Here is a 21440-nt window from a genome sequence, read left to right as displayed (position 1 = left end):
GAATTTGCTTCAGTGGGTTGGAACCTTCACAGTGAAGCATATCTTACTCCCTGACCTGATTTTCTCCATCAACACTAAAACACGAGATGAGAATGTGAAGCCACACTTCTAGGATTTGTCCATCTTGTTGAAAATTATCAAGATGACTTACAAATTCAGTGTCAGAAAGATTTCCTAGTCAAAGGATAGCAGCATATGGTTCACACAGCTCTGCAAACTTCCTTATCTCGGAGGAGGTTACCTGCCTGCTTTGGTTTAAGTGGCCCCTGGGCTCGCGGGCAGGGGTTTGTAGCCATTCTGCGTCAGTGTTACTTGTGTGCATTTGGGGGTCACTGTTCCCCCTTCTGAGCCCATCTGGGGCATTTTTGTGATTACTGTCTCGAGATGCTTCAAACGTCATCCACTCAGTATAAAGGTCTTTGCACTTTTGAATCTTGAAAAGGTAAACATGTTTTGAGCTCTTAGAAAGTGTCTCATCAACAATGTGCTGAATCTTTCCTCTGTCTCTTGCGAAAGGTTTCCCAGGACAGCCAGGGGCCAAGGGCGACAGAGGTTTACCCGGCAGGGATGGTCTCGAAGGATTGCCTGTAAGTAAACCTGTCTGAGTTCCTAGACATATTAGAAGTTGCCACCGAGCAAACCAGCAAAGGCATATGTATCTTAGCATTTGCACATGGACTCCTGCTTTATTTGGGAGCTGGTAAAGCATCACTTTGTCGAGCAGTTAGAATTACTCCCCGTGTCTCTCCTGACTGATTGACCTGAGGATGAGGAGGACCGTTGCATCCGGAACCTGCACCCCAACTTGCCTCTCTTCTCACCTGGTCAGAATTCAGTTGCCACTTAACCTGTTTCCAGGCACGACCGAGTGCTGGTGGTCACTTTTCCGCAGGGTCTCTGGTGCCACCAAGAGTCACCTCTAACAGCCACACTGTTGAGTTGTCTTTTTACACAGTCATGCATTCTCACACCAGATAATCTAAAGCTTGTCAGTGAGTAAGTTCAGCGCTCATGGTGTCTATGGCAGTGAAGGAGCGCTGGCTGATTTTCCTCTAGGAATTTGAACTATTCCTTTCTTCTTCTTCTTACAGGTACAGAATTTGAAAACTCCTATCACCAACATCTATTGCAAAGACACTTTTTCAAATCTATACATGAAATACCTCGATCACCAGGACATGAAACCTTTCAGTTAGACAGAACACCATTGTCTTAACCTTTCTACGTTGTTTTAAAAGAAGCCATTGAATAGCAGATTATAGTAATAACCTTAAATATTGAAGGACGTTATTTTTTTTGTGCATGTAATCAGCTCTATTGCTAAAGCTTTTAAGCCTTTGGGCTTTGTTCTCGTATTTTCTTTGTGCTTCTCAGTTCTGTTAAGCATTAACCAGTTTCTACATTTTCTTTCATTCCTTTTTTCCTTTTTCCTTTTCTTTTGTCGTAAATGGAAAGTCAGATCTTCAGCATTATTCTTTTTTGTTTGTAGGTCTTTAACATTTGTAACTTAAGAAGATATTTCTGGAAGGTTCTGTAAAAGCAGGTCAGGGCAAAAGTGAGTTGAAAGAGGAATGAAACAGCTGGAATCCAGCAATAGTTTTCTCCTTTTGAAGTTAAGTCATGGGCTTCTGCTTTCCAGAGCTTCCCCGGTGCCGGGAGAGCTAAGTTAGAAGTCGCAGTTGTTTAGCATATTTTTCTAAATAAGTTGGAAGTTCACAAAGCTGGGAACTCTGACTGTGGTGAGGATCAAAGTGGGAACAACTTTGAAGGCAACAGACACAGTCTGGGCACGGTCTTTATCTACTCGGCTTCCTGGAATACTTCCTGCCTCAACTCTGCCTGGAACCCAGTCCAGACACCCACCCCCCCAGCCCCAAATCCAATATAAATGAGAAAAGAGCAAGGAGGATGGTTGAGGAGAAGTCCTGATAAAGAAAAAAACAAAGAAAGTGTACAACAAAAACGCGAATCTCCATGCCTTGTCCGTCCAGGGAGCTTCTTTCTTGGTGTAGAGGGAAAACACTTCTAAAAATTGTTCTGTGGGTAAATAACCTAAGAGAAGATAATCATTTTCCTTTTATTAGATGCTATATCATAGCTCCCTGGTTTAACTAGCTCAAAAATGTGGTACCCTTATTTCGAATTTGGCTGGAGGCTAAAAGAGGCTCCACAAACCAGCGGAGCAAACTGGAAAGTAGATTCCAATGAAGAAAGCTCTGATTCTGCATTTGACTTAGGTAGCGTTTCTGGGACATGTCCTCTGGAAGCCGAGGGTTTGATTTGGGGAAAGGAGGACAGACCACAAGAGGCGGGCTCCAGGCTGAGATGACAAAGCCCAGCCCCCAGGCAGGTCTGGGGTCACTGGGAGTGACCTGTGTTAACTGAAATGAACGTCTCCCAACTTTTCCCATGGTGGCACCACTTTCTAGAAGCAGACTGTACAAGTTGTCAGATCTTCTCCAATTTATGTAGCCAATGCTAAACTTCCAAGGCAGCGTCTGATTCTTCGATATTTATCCTAAGGGATGTGCAGCAAAAGACCCTTGAATCACTAAGGATTAGCAGAGAATCCACATGAGATGTCCTAGGGTTGTAAATGTCAGTTTTTCAAAGAAATCCTAGATTTCTCCCTTAAATAGAACGATGACTGACATGGTCATCAGTATGAAAACAAAAACTTGTATTTTTCTTACCCTGTGCTCATAGTGTTAGAAAATACTATACTTCTAAGCTGTGAATAATCAACATAAAATAACTTAAGGGGTGCTTCCGGTTTGAGAAAAATATGCATTGGTTGTAATTTCTTACATTGGCATTTACTTTTTCTTGGTGAACATTGCTGGTTCAACATACACGTCCTCCGGTACCTCCCTCTTGTAGACATTAAGGGCACAAAGACAGGAAGCCTTGGTCCTGCCCTCACAGCCCTGAAAGGCTAGTGGAGAGACAGAAGGCAAGCGAACGTCCCTAACAGAGCCCCGAGGACCATACAGTACACCGAGGAAACACGGGAGAAGGCCACCTAGGCCTACCCGGAAAGGCTTCCAAGATTAGCTGGGCCTTAGGGAGGCACAGGAGCTAATGTTAACTAGAGAGAAAAAGCTACAAAATACCACAGCAGCTTTCAACCAAGTAATGAATTTTCCATGTCCTCTGCTAGACTTTCTGGCGGGTGGCTGGTGGAGATAGTGGGACTAGAGTAAATACGATAGATTGGGTATCTTCCCCCTTCCTTCCCCGCGTAGATCTGAGTGAAGTGTCCTGTCACAAGGGGCACTTCCAGCTCAGGGCCAGCTCCGACCAGCTGTGTCCAGTACTTTGAGGAGGTACATGTTATAGGTACACACAGAGGGGTGTGTGTGTGTGTGTGTGCGCGCACGCGCACTGTGGTTCACCTACATCCAAGAACCATTTCAAAGGGAGTTTACAAAAAGGAATTCAAACCACATGAATTCTGCCAGGGTTTAAATTCTGCCAAGTGAGCGGGGAGGTTGAAGAGATCCCTCTCTCAGAGAACAGTTGTTTAAAGCCTTGGGCCTCTTCCTGGTGAACCCCACTCTCAAGGGGACCTGGGGGATGAACCATCTAGGGGGTGGGCATTCCTTGAAGATTCCCCTTTCCAGGAACTGAGAAGCGTTCCAGTGTGTGTCTCTTGGGAAAGTTAATTCTCTGCTGACGGCTCAGAATCCCAGTTACAGAGCTGGCCTGATGCTCCCTTCCCCGACTTTTCTCTTTCCGGGTGCTAGGGGCCTCCTTATCTCTTCCGGAATTAAGGCTGTGAGCGTGAAAGGCAAGCTGTGTGATTTCAGCGCTGACCAGACTTAGGGAACGTGGCTGTTCTCGGCCTCCATCTCTGGTTCCTGGGCCCAGGCAATCGCACATCCAGCCCCTTCCAACCGTAGCTGACCTGTTCTTGGGAATGTCAGCAGTTGTAAGAGACAAGAAAGTTACCTAAGGACTGATCTACGGGCTGGGCCCAGTACTCCTCCTTCGCTCCCCCGCCCTGTCCCCGTCTCCATTACTAGAGGCTTTTTAAGGGCAGCACAGCAGTGAGGTCAGCTCAGGGCTTTGTCACAGAGCTGCTGGCTTTTTTTGCTCCTACACAGGGAACGGGGAGCTCTAAACCCATCCCCACTTTTCAAGGTGGCGTCCTGATTTCTCTGTTGCTGGTTTGCTCTATGGATGGGCGTGGTGGCCTCATAAGGCTTTGTTCTCGCAGGGACCACAAGGTGTGCCAGGGCTGATGGGCCAGCCAGGAGCCAAGGGCGAGCCTGGCGAGATTTACTTCGAAACTCGACTCAAGGGCGACAAAGGAGACCCAGGTTTCCCAGGCCAGCCCGGGATGCCAGGCAGAGCAGGCTCTCCCGGAAGAGACGGCCATCCGGGTCTGCCCGGCCCCAAAGGCTCCCCGGTATGTTGATTCCCAGACTCTGAACGTGCGCTTGACAGATGATGGATATGCAGAGAATGGACAAGGAGTAATTGGTATCACGTCGACCTGTTTTCACTCGGCGGGTCCTTGTTGTAAACGAACTTGTCTCACGTTCACTGGAAAACCGTAGTCTGTAAGCCTAGGTGTGATAGCCTTGACTTGAGCGATTAGGTGATAAGGGGTCAGTGTCTTCTGATGGATCTGGGGGAACTGCAGAGACCTCCATATGTCGGACGGGAGGTGAATTTTAAAGTTAGCGGCCTTCAAGTCACCTTTTCAAAGAAGATTCCAGATATAAGTGCCTTCCTCTTTGCAGCGTCTACTTATGTCTGGGTTGGGAGGGCGATCGCTCAGCTTAGAGGAGAGAGTGCCGGTTTCATTTATTAACTACAAGGTGACCTTTGCAGACGGGTTGAAGTTAATAAGTAGCACAGCTAGTTAAACTCTGGCACATTTTTACCACGGATGGTGGAAAAATGCGACGAGGATCGGAGTGCTGGTATGTCTGCTGATAACTCGTCTTTTTCTCTTTTCGCTTCAGGGTTCAGTAGGATTAAAAGGAGAACGTGGCCCCCCGGGAGGAGTTGGATTCCCCGGCAGCCGCGGTGACGTCGGCCCTCCTGGGCCTCCAGGGTTTGGCCCTATTGGCCCCATTGGTGACAAAGGACAGATGGGCTTTCCGGGAAACCCCGGGTCCCCAGGCCTGCCAGGTGAGGCCTGAGGACCTCAAGTGCCGCACGCAAGTGCCAGGAGCCCTGGGCTCGGTGACATGGGGACGTGGGTCTGGTTTCACTTCTGCCAGGAGGGGGGATGTGACCTGAGCCACCTTTCCTTAGCGTTTCTGTATCTCGTTCCTTCCTTTATGAGATGGGCCAGTGGCATGGAGGATCTAGATAACAGGAACTTGAAGGTATAGGTGATTTCCTTACAAATAAGTACGCCGTATGCAGCAGAGAAGGTCAGCCTTCTGTGTGGAAGTGATACCAGCCCGAGCCCGTTTTCTGTTTCTCCCCGATGAGCGGTCCCTTTTGGCTTCTGCGTACCCCAAGCCACAGACTTACTTTTCACCCCTCCACTGACGTGCACACGCTCAGTGACTGCTCCACAGCTGCTTTGACTTGGCTGTTGAATTTCGGGGTAGTTCCAGCCGGTTGTTGACTGTTTTTTCACGTGGTTCTGCGTGCCACGCGCTGAGCTAAGCGACCAGAGAGGAAGCAAGGCAGAGGCCGCCCACCCTCCCGGAGCCCACCGCCCGGGCTTTGGTGGAGAACGCGGGAGGGGGCTGTGTGAGGGTTTCCCACGGATGCGCTCCACTGCGTCCTCGCGACGGGCTTATCTTCAGGGACGGAAGTGAAAGGGGGGGTCCCCGGGCCCAGCGCACAGTATACTGTCAGTGACTTATTAGTTGAATATGATTCCGGGATTTTCACGTGGTTCTGCGTGCCACGCGCTGAGCTAAGCGACCAGAGAGGAAGCAAGGCAGAGGCCGCCCACCCTCCCGGAGCCCACCGCCCGGGCTTTGGTGGAGAACGCGGGAGGGGGCTGTGTGAGGGTTTCCCACGGATGCGCTCCACTGCGTCCTCGCGACGGGCTTATCTTCAGGGACGGAAGTGAAAGGGGGGTCCCCGGGCCCAGCGCACAGTAGACTGTCAGTGACTTATTAGTTGAATATGATTCCGGGAAGAAATGGAACACGGACATCATTGCCTAGGAAACCCGGAGGAGAAGAGGCCAGGAACGGCCTGGACACAGAGGACAGAAGGACGTGTGTTGGGACTAAGATGGCTTAAGGGTTGTAGAAATGCATGAAAGGTGACTTGGGGTGATTGAAGGTGTGTGGCCAGGAAGCCTGGGGAAGCGTGGTAACTAAGAAGCGGGAAGATCAAAGTTTCCAGCAGGAGAGACTCAGCAGCGACTACAGTCCAGCCTTCTTGCTCTCACACGTTTGCCGATTCTGTCCCGAGCCATGTATCCAGCCCATGTTCCGTCAGCTGCTGTCCCCACCGGGAACTGTTATTTCCTTCTCAAGACCCAGTGTAGGGTTTGTCAGCTTCGTAACGCAGGACGCCTCGGCAGCCCTTGACGGAGGTCCAAGCGCAGCGCCTTACTGCATGGGTTACTGTTAGCGTCATTGCTGGGTGATCGTTGGTTGTTCACTAAGTGAGGACCCCATTGATGATTGTTCTTTGATTAGCAAGGAACCCGGGAACGTCTCTCTTACGACTCCTTTCGGGGCAGGAAAACGCTGGGTTTGACTTAGAAACACCCCGGGTCTCGGAAAGGGGCCTCTGATCACTCACCCCACACTCCTAATTCCCAAATCGCCATCTCAAGTGTTCTTCGTGCTTCCGGAATCTGAACACTTGCTGCGTGTAAAAAGGAATCAGGTTTCTTTTTCTCTGCCGGAAACTACCATCAGAAGAGCCAGTGGGACACATACAGATACGTCTTGACGGGATGGGAAGAGGGTTCCCGAAAGAGGCAAGACTGACCGTGCTGTCGGTCAGTTGTCCACATTCTGGAGGGTTCCCTGGCCATCCAGACCCAGGCAGCTTTGGGATTAGAAACCCGACTTCTTTGATCTGCCAGAGCTGTGTTTAGTCTGATGGTCGTAAAAGCCTTGTTCCCAGGGCTGGAGCTGATAGCAAAGATGTGTTGGGGTCAGGCCCTGGTGCTTCCCACAGCCTGTAGCTAAAGCAAATGTTGGCTCTCCCTGGGAGGCCCTTCAGATCCTGAGTTCTTTAAGGTCCGTGAAGGTTCAGTGGAGATGAGCCCTTCGGTCCTTTCGTAACAGCTCAATCCTGACACCCAGTGGATCTCGTAGGCACCTCCCAGTTTGGAGATAGAAAAGGTGGCTTTCCTGGGCTGGATACCGCAGAACCGTCCAGCTCACTGTTAGGGTAACGATATCACCCACGGGGCACGTCGTGAAGATAACTTCCCACCACTGTGGGCATCAGAGCAACTTAGAACCAATCCTGTCTGAGAAACAGAACGGTGAAAAGGCTTTGACTTTTTGAGACAGATTAATTGAGACCAGGGTCATCTCGCTGTTTGTTGTTGTAGAGTTTGTAGTTTTTCGTGACTCTTGTTTTGGACGCTTTAAAGAATTCTTGTGTCAAACAAATATCTAGGTCATTCTGGACATTTCGGGAGAAGAGGAGCTCTCTGTGAGAGATTCTAGAAAAGGAGAAGGCAGAGATGGAGGCGTGCAGACAAGGATGGGATGCAGCCGCCCTCATGCTGTGTCCTTGCTCTTTTCCCCAGGTCCCAAGGGTGAAGAAGGAAAGGTCACGCCCTTACCCGGCCCCCCTGGAGTCTCAGGCCTGCCGGGGTCCCCCGGCTTCCAAGGGCCTCAAGGTACTCAGAGTCTCGTTCCCCTGGAGGCTTCGGGTGGGGGAGACGCGCTCACGTTTTCCTCACGCCGACCATTGGTCTTTCTCACCGCAGGTGACCGAGGTTTTCCTGGAACCCCGGGAAGGCCGGGCCTCTCTGGAGAGAAGGGTTCAGTCGGCCAGCCTGGGATTGGCTTTCCAGGGCCTCCCGGCCCCAAAGGTAAACCCGCAGGACAAGGCAGCTTTGCGGGGGCGCACTGCTCTGGCCACTGCCCGCGTGGGCCCCAACGGTGGCACCCATCCCCGGCTGGTTAGCACCAAGGGCTGTGGTCTCTCCGCTCACCCTCACGTGAATTCTAGGAGAAAAGAGGCGGCGGACGTAAACACACCACGTGCGAGTCAGTGAAAGGCTGCGTGGTGTGGAGGCCGGTGATTCTGGTCACCGAGCTGATGGGTGACGTGTGCTCCCGGCCGAGTGGTCTGGTGGGAAGGGGTTGGGACCTTAAGGACCCCAAGCTGCCCGGGGAGCTGGCAGATGCCACGTTTGCCTAAACCTACCCTCGAGGGGGCCTCTCCCTCATCCGTGAAGGGAGCACGCAGCCCGCCGGGACCTGGGCCAGGCTGGTCTGGAGGGCGGGGGAAGGGCAGGGAGATGGTGGGGTGAATAGGAGGGGGGCCTTGCTCTTGGGGGAGAGGCCCTCACACGCATGGACGTTCCAGAACCAGTACTTCTTTCTGAACATTGTAAGGAAGTAAAGAGGACAGTTTCACCCTTTTTGCTGCTTTCTTAGTCCTTCAGGGAGACCGACGTGCAGACTGGCCATTAGGGACGTTGGTCCAGAGCCCAGAAGGGCTGTGAGCGGTGAGGGGCGTGTCTTTTCCCTCTGGGCCGGCATCCCGACCCCAGCGTTACCGCCGTTTCAGCAAAACTTAGTTTAAAGACTTGTGCAGCCTCCGGGCTCTGCGTCGCGCCCGCTTTCCAGGTCGCAGGCCCTCGCGCTCGGGGATGGGAGACGGCGGCCTGCTTCTCCGGGAGCCGCGTGGTGCCCACCGTGCTCGTGGCCACTTCTGCCAGGCTCACGGGCCAGAAGGCCCCCCGGCGACCCTCCAGCGTCACAAGGGCGGTGCTCAGGCCTCCTGCGTGTTCCGTGGGAGAACCAGACCGCTGCCATCAGGGCAGGTAGCATTTAGCTGAGGAAGGCCTCCTTAATCAGAGGCGCTCTGCCCACGTCGCACGAAGCCGCCTGGAGTTATGTGCGCTGTCTGTCAGGCCCCTCCAAACAGCAGCCCTACCCCACGGGCGATTCAGGTCTGTGTTTCTGCAAAGTTGCAGATCACCGCGTGTCCGCAACCTTCCATCACACAGAGAGAGCCTAGCCCGACGGCTCTCACGCTTTGCTGCCGTTTATAGCCATGTGGGCAGCTGTCGGAAAGCCCATCAGAGGCGGGACCCAGTCCCTAAGTGTCCCCACGTGCCTCCAGTGTGGTGCAGTTGGAGAACAGGTGGTCTCAAGTGGTGCTTCTCAAACCCGAACGTGTCCAGGAATCACGAAGGGTCTTGTTAAGATGCGGGTCTGGGTGGGCATATCCGGGCTGGATTTCTAACCAGGTTGCCGGAGTCTAAATTGCCATTCCCAGTCTGCACATGCTGGTTTGGTTTGGTTTGGTTTGGTGCGTTTGCGGGGAGCGGATAGGAGAGAAAAGTTCTAAGCGCGTAGCAGAAAAGGAAGGGAGGGGCGGGTGTGAGGGAGAAAGAGGAAGGGGCGGCCGCGGTGCGAGTGCTTCCTGCCCCCAGGCTACCCCTGGACCAGGGTGGTCTCATCTTCCTTGTTGGCGCCCTCAAATCCATTCAGGTTCATCTGAGCAGGTGTAAAAGAAGTGGAGAAAGTAGGGAACGGTATTTTTACATGAATGATTTTTTTGACTCTTCCAAACAGGTGTTGACGGTTTACCTGGAGACACTGGACCTCCTGGAAATCCCGGTCGCCAAGGTTTTAATGGCTTACCCGGCAACCCAGGTCTGCCTGGCCAAAAGGTGGGTGCTGCGCGTTCTCTGGATTGCTGTTTCCCCATCCTTGTGACTAATTGGACACATAAATTGTGGGCTGTTAATCTCATAGGGTATGTTGGGTCAGCGTGTTTTGTGTTTGAATGAAATAGCATCAAATAGAAAGTACCAAAGTACACGGGGTAGCACGTGGTCGTGCCTCTTTTGGGGAGAATCATTTGTTCCTGCTTTGTGAGTGGGCTCTTGCCTGTGTGTGTCCTGGATCTCAGGTCCAATGTGTGTCTTATCACGAGTGGAAGGAGAAAGCTGTTTGGAAGCCACTGTCCTGAGTGACCTAAAAGCCCCCAGCAGGGTGGACTGCAGCCTTTCTCAGCCTCAGTGATACTGACATTCGGGTCCAATAATTCCTCGTGGCGGGGCTGCCCTGAATACTGTGGGGTCTTTAGCAGCCTCCTCCGTGGCCCCGACCCACAGATGCCAAAGGAGCGCCCCGACATGCATGCCCAGTGAGACGGCCAGAAATATCTCCGGACGTTACCCAGTGTCCCCGTGGGGCAGAGGGCCCTGGTTGGGGACCCCGGGACTAGGGTGACATCAGGATTCTCTTTGCCCTCAAACACCCGCCTGCTGCTTGCTGATACTTGCAGTTCCGCCCAGCAAGTACAGGCGACTGTTGGTGAGATCCTCTCCTGCTCTGATTATAAGGAGGGGAAGGGAAATTGCCAGAGGGCATCTGTCCTACCTGGGAGAAAGGCCACGGCCAGGAGATGCACCTTTGCCGACACAGAGCCCTTGCCCTTGCCTTGGGGGTGGGCGTGGGTGCACGCTGGCAGCTGTGCCTCGGTGATGCTGGGGAAGGTTCCTTCTGAGCATCGCCTGACCCGAGGCGGTGTCCCTGTCCCGTGTGGCTGACGTGGGGCACGTGGCCTTCGGACGCCTTCTTTATGGGACACACCCCCGCCTTCCCCTGATGGCCCGCACTGGGTGTGAAAGTGAGTCAGTGACCGCAGTATGTAGATCGCCTCAAACACTGGCTCACGAGCTAGTAAATGCCGAATGGAACTGGAATTAAGGACTTGGTTTACGATTTAAAATACTGAGCTTTCCCCGAATCCCTTGGGCTTCAGTTCCCTCCAGTTTGCACATTTCACCGCAGGGCCTTGTGGATAAGCCACCTCTGCCCGCTGACCTCCACCTGGTCCTCATCTGGGAGTTGATGGATGCCGGAGGGGCGCTGTGACATGATGTCCACCTTCTGCTTCACACGGCCCGTCGCTGCTTAAATTGGGGTGCTTTGAATGCTCCTTCCTTCAGGCCCTCAAAACACTGCCTTTATTTTTAATCATCTGTATGTGTCAAAACCCTTTGATTCATGAGAAGGTGTTAAACGTTTAATTTGACATGAGAGCTTTCATTTCATCAAAAAAACGAAGTAAATGGAGTTCTGTTCCAGTCCTGGAACTTTCCACCTCTTAATACCGATTCGCTGGCCACACACCACGCTGGGTGTTGTTCCCGCTGTGTAGACTCAGGGCAGCGGAGTCGAGGGGCCAAGACCCAGCAGAAGGAGCTCCTGCCTCTCTGACTGTGGACAAGCCGTCCAAACGCGGGAGCCTTGGCTTTCCTCCTTTGTGAAAAGAAAATAACAAAAATTGCCTCCCTTTCGGCTTGTAGTGAGATTGAAAGGCAACAATAGGTGTGAAGACGCTTCGCCAACTGGAAGTCGGGACAAATACTGTTCTTAGAAATGCACCGGCGGCATCGGTTAACACGTATGCTCTTGGCCTGATAAAATCGCGGGCTCTGAGGGTCACTGGCTTCTCTGTGCTTCGGGGTTTCCAGGGAGAGCCTGGAGTTGGTCTGCCGGGACTCAAAGGTCTGCCAGGACTCCCTGGCATCCCCGGCACCCCTGGAGAGAAGGGAAACATCGGGGGACCAGGCATTCCCGGAGAGCACGGCGCCATCGGCCCTGCAGGCCTTCAGGGAATCAGAGGTAACTTCTTATGGGCAAATCGAGCTTGTGGTAGGGACGGGGTCTGTTTATTGTGTGTCCGCAGAGCGCCTCTTAGGGCCCAGTAAATGTTTGTTGAATGAATGATGAAAATTCTAGACGGGTTCCTGGCGAGCGGCGCGAGTGGGTGGTAGGTGCTGACACCACTGTGTCCCCATGTGGTGCATTCACGATTTCTTCCCCATCCAGGTGACCCGGGACCTCCTGGATTGCAAGGTCCCAAAGGAGCTTCTGGAGTCCCCGGAATAGGCCCTCCTGGAGCTTTGGGACCCCCTGGAGGACAGGGACCCCCAGGGTCATCAGGTGATACTACGTTCTTCCAGAATGTTCCCTTCCCTAACTCATAATCTGTGACTAAAAGGGGGAAAAGCCATTCTATTCTGTGGCTACAGGTTTGGCTGTTTGCTTACACGTAAGGTCACAGGTGCCTTTCTTTACCTCCCTCTGAACTTGGTTTACGTGCCAAAGTCACCTCCCCTTTATATTGTATATTCTTTACCTTTTATATTTAATTTAGAAGGATCGGTATCTCTATCTTATCTTTCCATAAGACGTTTAGTAAGTTGTAGGTAACTTAAACAAAATGAGTTCATGTCTGGAAGCTATCTTTGCCTTTAATAATCATTCTAGAAGTGAGACAGAGCGGGTGGACCAGGGCAGGACAGTCAGGGAGAGACACCGTGGAGAAGCTGGGCTTAGGTCTGAATACTGCGGAGGGGCCCGGGTGGGAATTGCTGACGGCTCACGGCAGTCAGGCGGGGCTTTGTCTTGGGATGTTATTTGCCCACCGATGGCCCCAAACGCCACTATCTGAGAAGGTGGAAGCCGTTCCCCTCCACCCCGGACGTGGGCACAGCTACACACCTTCTGCAGAAAGTAACAGTTAAACAGGGTACAGGACGCTGCAGGACACCCTGTCGATCCTGCTGACGCCCCCCCTTCTCTTCCCCACCTCAGGCCCCCCTGGAGTGAAAGGAGAGAAGGGCTTCCCCGGATTCCCAGGCCTGGACATGCCGGGCCCCAAAGGAGACAAAGGGCCGCAGGGGCTCCCCGGCCTGACGGGACAATCGGGGCTGCCTGGTATCCCTGGACAGCAGGGCACACCTGGACAGCCCGGGTTCCCAGGTAAATGACCTGTGACCTCCACCCAAGTGGATGCTGGGGAGACGCCTCACCTGGTCTTGTTCATGACCCTCGCTCGGCATCTGCCATCAGCGTTCACGGTCCTTCCATCCGGTCACAGGTCCCAAGGGAGAGATGGGCATCATGGGGACCCCCGGGCAGCCCGGCTCGCCAGGACCGGCGGGTGTGCCAGGATTGCCGGGTGAAAAAGGTAGGGAGCGTGACTCCGGAAAAGCCCATCTCATGTCTGTGTCCCGGTGCCTTGTGGGAAATTCTCCAAGAGTCGTAGATCATAGTTCTTTTCAAGAGGCCTGGGAAAGGAGATCAGGCAAGGGTCCGGAAGACCCCCTCTTCCAGGAGACGCTCATGGGTCATGGGGATTGAGGGCCGTGTGCTGCCAAAAAATCAGAGAGAAGACAGCTTTTCGGGTTTCCTTGTTGGCATAGTAGGGTTTTTGCTTTTTTGGTTTTGTTTTGAGAAATGGTGGTTATTAGTCATTCGAAGATTCAGTCACAGCAACTGAGTCTTTGGAATCAAATTAGCAAACAGGAAGTTTACAAGTCTTACTTTTTATTTCTTATCTTGATATTTGAAATTGGTTCAAATACTGTTTTTAAAAAAGAAATTGGGCTTCCCTGGTGGCGTAGTGGTTGAGAAGAGGCCACAATGGTGAGAGGCCCGCGTACCGCCAAAAAAAAAAAAAAAAAGAAATTGACTTTAAATGTGAGACATGAAAATGGTCATTTGTTTAGTTGAACAGGAAAATTCTGTTCTTTCGTATAGAATTGAGGGGCCACTATCAGCAGGCATTGTGAAGGTATTTAAGAAGGAGAGAAAATATAAATTATTTAAACTAGTAAGTGAAGTCTCATATGTTGGAATTATTAGCAAATAATGAATTATAGAAAATGGCTTTATTGTTCATTTCCCTGCTGTCACATTCTTCTGGGTAACTTGGACACTCGCCATTTAATGCCACTTTTGGACAGATTATTTGTTCTTTATAGGTTGTTTATCAGTTGCTTCTACTGGCCAGAAAGAACACCACACTTGTCACTGCCTTGGGGGCCCTTGGCCACGTGTCACTCGGTGCCTCCTCTTCCTTCTACAGGGGACCACGGCTTCCCGGGCACCTCGGGACCCAGGGGAGACCCTGGCTTCAAGGGAGATAAAGGAGATGTGGGTCTTCCTGGCAAGCCGGGCTCCATGGATAAAGTGGACATGGGCAGCATGAAGGGCCAGAAGGGTGACCAAGGAGAAAAAGGTAACGCGGAGGACAGTTTACCTTCGGAGGGGGGAGAAGGTGTCTAACGAGTTATTCAGTTCTTCACACGTGATGTCAGACCAACCTGTGTTTCTACAGTTTGTCTTATCTTAAGCAGACCTGGTCGTCACTATTTGTGTGTGTGTGTGTCTTGCAGGACAAATCGGCCCAAGTGGTGATAAAGGATCCCGGGGAGATCCTGGAACCCCAGGAGTGCCTGGAAAGGACGGTCAGGCAGGACAACCTGGGCAGCCAGGTATGGAAGGGAGTTCAAGGTCGCCAGCTCGGGAGGGGCCCGTGTGGGGAGAGGGTACTTGGCAGTTTTCATGGGCGTTGACCTGTTGGGTTTTTCTCTTTATGAGTCTAGGACCTAAAGGTGATCCGGGCATAAGTGGGACCCCAGGTGCTCCGGGACTTCCTGGACCCAAAGGATCGGTTGGTGGAATGGGCCTGCCAGGTATGTGGGGTTTAGGAAAGGAGTTTCCTTTCCAGTGCTTGCACATGTGGTGCTTGTGGGACGAGTCTGCGGGTGAGACCCGCTTCACGGAGGACGTAATCCAGGGAGACGTGTCTTTGACACAGACTCACATCTTCAATTCTGTGTGGTCTCTTGCCTAGGGATGGTGGCATTTGGTTGACCTTCTGGCCATTACTTAAACGAGCAAACAATCAAAACCCGTCACAGTTTAATAAAATAAAACACGGGCTGTGTACTATGAACTTTCAGTTACCTCCAAGTGATCCGTCTACTTGGATCCGTCGAGGAGGTGATGAATTCTCCAATCAGTTGTGTCAGCACAGGCAGCTCATGCCTGTAAAGCCCTTCGACGTTAGCTCAGAAGAAGCCCCTGGGCTCCTCTGCCCTGGTCCTGAGCCGGCCTCCCAGGCTTTGCCATCAGCGTTTGCGGCGGTGACAGTGACCAGAGCTGAGGCAGCAGGTGGAAGCCTCAGGCCCCGGATGGTCCAGGTGCCACTGCTTCTTAGGACTTGCCTGGAGCAGGAAGTCAGGGCAGCCAGCCTGTCTCCCTCACTCCTCCCGAGTCTTTGCGAGGCGCGTTGTCACTTTGCTTGAGATGTAAACACCCAGCGGCTGCAGTAAGGCTTCTTAAATTCTTTTTGCCACGAATCTCTTGGGCCTGTCATTCAGTCCGCTAGGCAGATGCTGCTTGCAGTAAAACAGCCAGGGTTCCCTTTGTCGCAGTAATCTCCCAGGCCTCGGCTGCAATTTAATATCCAAGTTCTTCTTACAATAACATCATCAACCGACTCACAGCTGCCCCTGACAACCAGGCCAGCAGCCGCAGAGGGTCAGTTACAGGGGCGGGCATGAGCCTGCTTCCCCTCGCACCTGTTTATAAATTAGTTTGACTACCCACATCCATCCTGGAAGCAGGTACGCTTTTACTCTCCATGGCCTGCCTCTCGCCCCCTCTGATTCATTCGGATAATGAGATTTGACTACGGAACGAAAGACATAGAAGCCATGTTTAATGCTGTTGGGAAAGGAAGCATGCTAAGCGGTTAATGTATTTTTTCTCCCTTTGTAATGTGATTGTCTTTAAAAGACAGGAGGAACGTTTCCTGGCATGGTTCTGATGTGGTCTGGGTGGCTGGCGCCTGCCTGGATCACTTACAACTTGAGAAATGAGGGGATGTGTGTTCTTCCGTCTCATTCTTGGCTGGCAGTTGAGGCGCTTTCCTATTTTTAACATTAGCACCTGCTAAGCACACGTTCTGTTTCAATTGTGTGTGTTTCTAGGAATACCTGGAGAAAAAGGTGTGCCTGGCCTCCCTGGCCTGCAGGGCATCCCTGGCTCACCTGGAGAAAAGGGAGCAAAAGGAGAGAAAGGGCAGGAGGGTCTGCCTGGCATTGGAATTCCAGGACGGCCCGGGGAAAAGGTAATAGCATCCCCGCGGAAGCCCCTCCCACCCATCCCCGCAGAAAGGCTTTGGAGGAACGTTTACTGAGCATCTCCACACAGTAAAGGAATCATAACACAGAACGGTTTCCCCAGTTGATTTTAAGTCTCCCTGCCGCCCCTTCCATTCATGGCCTGTGTGCCCCGAGGAGGATCCGAGACGTGCTGAGAGCTTGGGTAGCAAGTTATCATGGGGAGAAACGGAGAAGGAACACAAGAAGCAGAACAGGCAATTGCTCTTTTGCTCTGGGTTTCTAGTTTTTCCTCCATTTTCAGAGGGCTCTGATTCTCCCCTTAGAAAGCTGGCAGTGGCATTCTGCCATGAGATAGTCATTGCACTCACATGTATACAGAAAGCACCTCCAGACACATGTCCAAGGGCAGATGTAACATTAATGGGCCCAATTTTCACCCACAGGGAGACCAAGGGGTAGCAGGTTTTCCAGGAAGCCCTGGAGAGAAGGGAGAGAAAGGAAGCAGTGGGATCCCAGGGATGCCCGGGTCTCCAGGCCCCAAAGGCTCACCAGGGAGTGCTGGCTATCCAGGTAAGTGAGCTGGCCTCCTCCTGAGCTCGGGGTTCCAGGATGGCAAAGAGAAACTCAAAGTCATGGGAATTCTGGTGTTTTGGTTTTTCTTTAGGAAGCCCTGGGTTGCCTGGAGAAAAAGGTGACAAAGGCCTCCCGGGATTGGATGGTATCCCTGGCATCAAAGGAGAAGCAGGTAGAGACCACTTTTTAGGACACAGATGGGGGCCTGTGGAGAAGAGGCCAAGGGGCATCAAGGCTGGGTGACCTCTGGATGACCAGCTGGGCTCACACCTCCATTTCCAGATGAACAAACTGAGTCTAGGGGGACTTCTAGGGTCCTTCCACCAGTTAGACGTAGAACTGGTTTTACAGCTAGTTCCAGTTGGGTCTAGAAACTTTTCCTGTTCGGCATGGTAGATGGATGTCCTTTCTCTCCACTCTCACCAGCTTTAGGGGGTCACTGTGCAGTGGTGTTCCTGCCACATGAGGGTCCCTTCTGAAGGGGTGTCAGGAGTAACCTTGGGGAAGCTGGGCATGCTAGGGGATGGGAGGGACAGCTCCCTGGAAGAATGTCAGGATTGGTGCATTTTACATGCAGATCACGGTGCCATGATAGGTTCCATGCCTGACCCATCTGACCTTTCTCTTTGAGGTCTTCCTGGGAAGCCTGGTACCACAGGCCCGGCCGGCCAGAAAGGGGAGCCCGGCAGTGATGGATTCCCGGGGTCAGCAGGAGAGAAGGGTGAACCAGGTATGTTGGGCTCCCATTTCCCTTTCAGAATGAGACTCTGCTCTGGAGTAAACGTCTCCCAGAGACTTACATTCCATGCTGAGTGACCAGAGCTGGGTCTAAGCTGGGCGTAAGTTACATCCTTACAGCTATTTAAGCAACGATGTGGGCAAGTGGGGCAGGATTGGATGAGAGAAGGGGAAAGAGGGTGTTCGTTTATTCCACAAGTACTTATGGGCATCTACCCTTGAAATGGCCTGAGCTCTCAGTGGTGAGTGAAGGGGACACCGTAGAAAGCCTGGACCACTGCCTTCTCTGCCTGGCCTTTTCCCCTTTAGAGGAATGGTCCTGGGGATATTCGCAGTCCCCAGAATCTGCTCCCGTTACTGATGGGGGCACGGCAACTTGGGCAAGAGTGTGAGCTGCGAGCTCCGTTGATGACAATCACATACGTAATAATACTCATATATAGCAAGAGGGTGACACACAAACAATTTGAAACAGGTTGCCCTCAGTCAGGGGGATGGAGGGAGGGAAATAGTGCTGGGGAGGAGCATGCAGGGGGATCCATGGCTCTTAGTGTTGGTCTCTTTCTAAAGTTCATTTCTTTCATTCTATGAGCCTTATGTTTATATTATGTACATTCATTTTCCTATAAAAATTATTCGTAAGAAATGCCTCCACACCTACTTCCCCACTTTGAATCTTCCCTTATACACTTTACTCACATTTGTGGACTCCCTGGTGTCTGCTGCCCCAAATATCACTGGCTCTGTGCACTGCCTTTGAGAATAGCTGTTAGTTGGATAGTCATCTGAGAAAAGCCAATTTGTGAGTCTCCAGACAGTAATGGGAAATAAGTACCCATCTGTACAGATCGTTTCTACTAAATGCTGTAATGGTTCTGGGCTCAAAGGTACTTGGGAAAATGTACTAAATTATATTTATATATATATATATATATATATCTATCTCCAGTCAAGGGTATCTTAGAACAACTGTAGTAATATAATTTTACTTGCAAAGTGCAACGGACTAATTTCTCTGTGTTTCGCAAATAGTAGATGGTATTGGTGCAAAGAGAGGATATTGCTTTGTGCTGTTCCTGCAGCTCGGCTGTTTTAGGAGAGATAAACGTGACTTCTTAACCTTTATCTTATAGGTCTACCCGGAAGAGGATTCCCAGGGTTTCCAGGGGCCAAAGGAGAGAAAGGTAACACATTTGCTAAATATGTTCTTCCTTTTCAACTAACTGCTGATACACGTGGCACTGGCAGAGCAGGGCGAGCAGATACAAGGAAGGACGTGGACATGGATGATAGATTAGGGGTCTGGGACGGTCGAATTGACACTTTCTACTGGCTCATGGCAAACCACTGTGTGGCGTGCTGTGTTTTGGATTCATAGCCTTGTGAAGTGTGTGGGGGGGGAAGCGGGGGGAAATCCCAAGGAGGGCCCAACGATCCTTCTAGTGTGGTGACCCTGTTTCCTTCCCTTCTTATTTTTTCCTAATAACCTTGAAGCAATCCTAGAATTTTGTCGTTTTGTTGGCAAGTTTGGGGTAATATGTTTAAAACTAAACATGCAGGGTTTTTTTCTGCAGGCTCTCACTTAAAAAATTTTTTTAAAAACAGCTTTATTGAGGTATCACTGACATCTAATAAATTGCATATATTTAAAGTGTACAATTTGCTAAATCTTGATATATGTACACACCCATGAAAATATCAGCACATTCAAGACAGTGAATGCGTCGTCACCCCAAAAGTTTCCTGGGCTGCCTTGTCACCCGCCTCTGTTCCTTCCTGTCCCCACCCCGACCTGCACCCCAAGCAAACATTGGTCTGCTTTCTGGCACTGTAGATTAGCTTGTATTTTCTAGAATTTTACATTCATGGACTCCTACAGCATATGTACGTTTTCGCCTGACTTCATTCACTCAGCATCATGAATTTGAGTCACCTGTGCTGTTCGTTGCGTCAATAGTTTATTCCTTTTTCTTGCTGAGTCGTGTTCCATGGTGTAACTGTAACACGGTTTGTTTATTCATTCACCTGTTGGTAGAACAAGCCCTTAATTTCAGCAATGCCATACCTTGCAGGGTTGTCTACACATATATTCAAATGCCTTTGCCATAGAACATCACCTTTAAAAAGTGTAAAGAGCGGTTGAAGTTTCTTTGTACCCTAAGCTTTCTCTTCTTCATGGGGGCCGTGGCGGGAGTCTGGCACGTTATTTAATAAAAAGGAGAGAGAAGGACACCAGCTCTGGTTTCCTCCTGGGTCCTTCTGGAAGCCCCTCCCTCCTCTTTGGTGCACTGGGTTTCTCTTCTTCCCTGCATTTCACCGTGATCTCAACCCGTCTTTACTGTTTAGGTTCAAAGGGCGACGTGGGTTTCCCAGGCTTAGCTGGGAGCCCAGGAATTCCTGGATCCAAAGGAGAACAAGGATTCATGGGTCCTCCGGGGCCACAGGGACAGCCGGGATTGCCAGGCACCCCGGGCCACGCAGTGGAGGGGCGCAAAGGAGACCGGGGCCCACAGGGACAGCCTGGCCTGCCAGGTAAGGGTGTATCACTAGGTTCAGAGCTGGGACTGAAACAGAGGCACAAACATACACAAGTATCAAAGAAATTGGAATAATTAAATTCTCAAATGAGCTTTTTATTTAGAAGTTTGCAACAATTATCACTATTGAAACTGCTTAAGACATTGGGCCCCCTTTACCTGGGCCTCCACTGGGTCAGTGCTTTTCTTGTGCTCTTTCTTTCAAGGAACAAGCAATTAGGGAGAGGGAGAAAGCCACTACTGAAAAGGACTGGAGCACAAATGCCATGTGTGGCTGGTTGTTTAAAACCAGCACGACCTTCTGTCACACTTGCTCCCCCGTGAACGGGTGGCTGCCCTACGGCACGGCCACCCCTGAGCACAGCCACCGCAGGGCATTTGACTCTGAGACTGTGGTGTTTATATCGACGTTTACTGCCTGTCGAGGAGATGCTTCCTTCTAGGACCTGCCTGGATGTCTTCAGGGCTCATGCTGCTTAATATGATGTTGTTGTGTACAGTTGGGGACAGTTGGGTGGCAGTGGTGACGACCGCAGCCCAGTGACACTTATACATAAAACCACCCTCTGACCTCAAACGTGGGACTTCTGTGTCTCCCATTAGGGCTTCCGGGACCCATGGGGCCTCCAGGGCTCCCTGGGCTTGATGGGCTGAAAGGTGACAAGGGAAACCCAGGCTGGCCGGGCACTCCTGGGGCTCCAGGGCCCAAGGGAGACCCAGGATTCCAGGGCATGCCGGTGAGTTGTCCCTTGGCAGGTCTTGTTTTTGAAAAGGATCATAAGATAATACTTGTGTGTGTATGTGTGTATTCATGTGTGTTACATGTGTGTTACACTCCCAGATCCTCCCTGAATCAGCCCCTTCTCTCTGGCACGTAATCAGCCATCTTTACTGGCATCATGGTAGGCAACTATTACAAAATTTTTTACAATCTAGTTTTACACAAACCATCAAAAGTGAAACGTTATACTACTGGAGATTATAGTTCAATGCTGGGTTTAAAAATCTATACACAAATGATGCAAAAGAAAGCCTCAGTAACATAGAAATATATCCCTATTCCTAGTGCTATTCAGTGTCTGTCTATCTCTATGTATACATATGTGCATTATATGTATACATATCTAGATATATATTTGTGCATGTGATTTTGCTTATGGCACTTTTTAAAATAAGGTAAAGCAAAGAAACATTACAACTTTTTATATACTGAGAAAGGAACAACTATGTTGAAATATCTAGAAATTAAGATAATATTTTTTTAAATACAAAAATATCACTGTATTATAAAGGAAAATAATCCTTCTTCAGTATTTTTTATGTTTTTTTCCCAAATTTAAAAGCACTTTTAAGACAAGGTGCGAAGCTAATTTTAAAGAAAAATCACTGTGGTTGAGTGTTGGGAGTAAAGTCATCCAGAAAGGTTCTTTGGTGTTGATAGATTGAGATGTTGCCATGACAGATGTTTAGGGAGTTTCGACTCTGTTCATGGCATCGTGCTATGGGGTGGGGACAGTGGGATGTAA

The 21440-nt window shown here is 50.8% G+C and overlaps 1 protein-coding gene across 1 annotated transcript in view; it reads left to right on the top strand.

Annotated features, from left to right (window-relative positions):
- Positions 1–21440, top strand: part of COL4A1 (collagen type IV alpha 1 chain) — a 153905-nt gene that overhangs the window by 117328 nt on the left and 15137 nt on the right. Inside the window, exons 24-43 of the mRNA XM_024123173.2 lie at positions 517–587; positions 4220–4411; positions 4974–5142; positions 7700–7792; positions 7883–7987; positions 9705–9802; positions 11618–11768; positions 11976–12089; positions 12744–12911; positions 13030–13119; positions 14020–14172; positions 14330–14428; positions 14540–14629; positions 15932–16071; positions 16510–16636; positions 16731–16811; positions 17271–17369; positions 18511–18561; positions 19724–19909; positions 20518–20651. Of these exons, the coding sequence (XP_023978941.1) occupies positions 517–587; positions 4220–4411; positions 4974–5142; positions 7700–7792; positions 7883–7987; positions 9705–9802; positions 11618–11768; positions 11976–12089; positions 12744–12911; positions 13030–13119; positions 14020–14172; positions 14330–14428; positions 14540–14629; positions 15932–16071; positions 16510–16636; positions 16731–16811; positions 17271–17369; positions 18511–18561; positions 19724–19909; positions 20518–20651 (2411 nt within the window). The remainder of the gene's footprint in view (positions 1–516; positions 588–4219; positions 4412–4973; positions 5143–7699; positions 7793–7882; positions 7988–9704; positions 9803–11617; positions 11769–11975; positions 12090–12743; positions 12912–13029; positions 13120–14019; positions 14173–14329; positions 14429–14539; positions 14630–15931; positions 16072–16509; positions 16637–16730; positions 16812–17270; positions 17370–18510; positions 18562–19723; positions 19910–20517; positions 20652–21440) is intronic.

The sequence above is a fragment of the Physeter macrocephalus genome, chromosome 13 (assembly GCF_002837175.3).
Source record: "Physeter macrocephalus isolate SW-GA chromosome 13, ASM283717v5, whole genome shotgun sequence".
Taxonomy (NCBI): Eukaryota; Metazoa; Chordata; class Mammalia; order Artiodactyla; family Physeteridae; genus Physeter; species Physeter macrocephalus.
The sequence above is the reverse complement of the archived record's forward strand: the minus strand, read 5'-3'. Positions and strand labels throughout refer to the sequence as shown.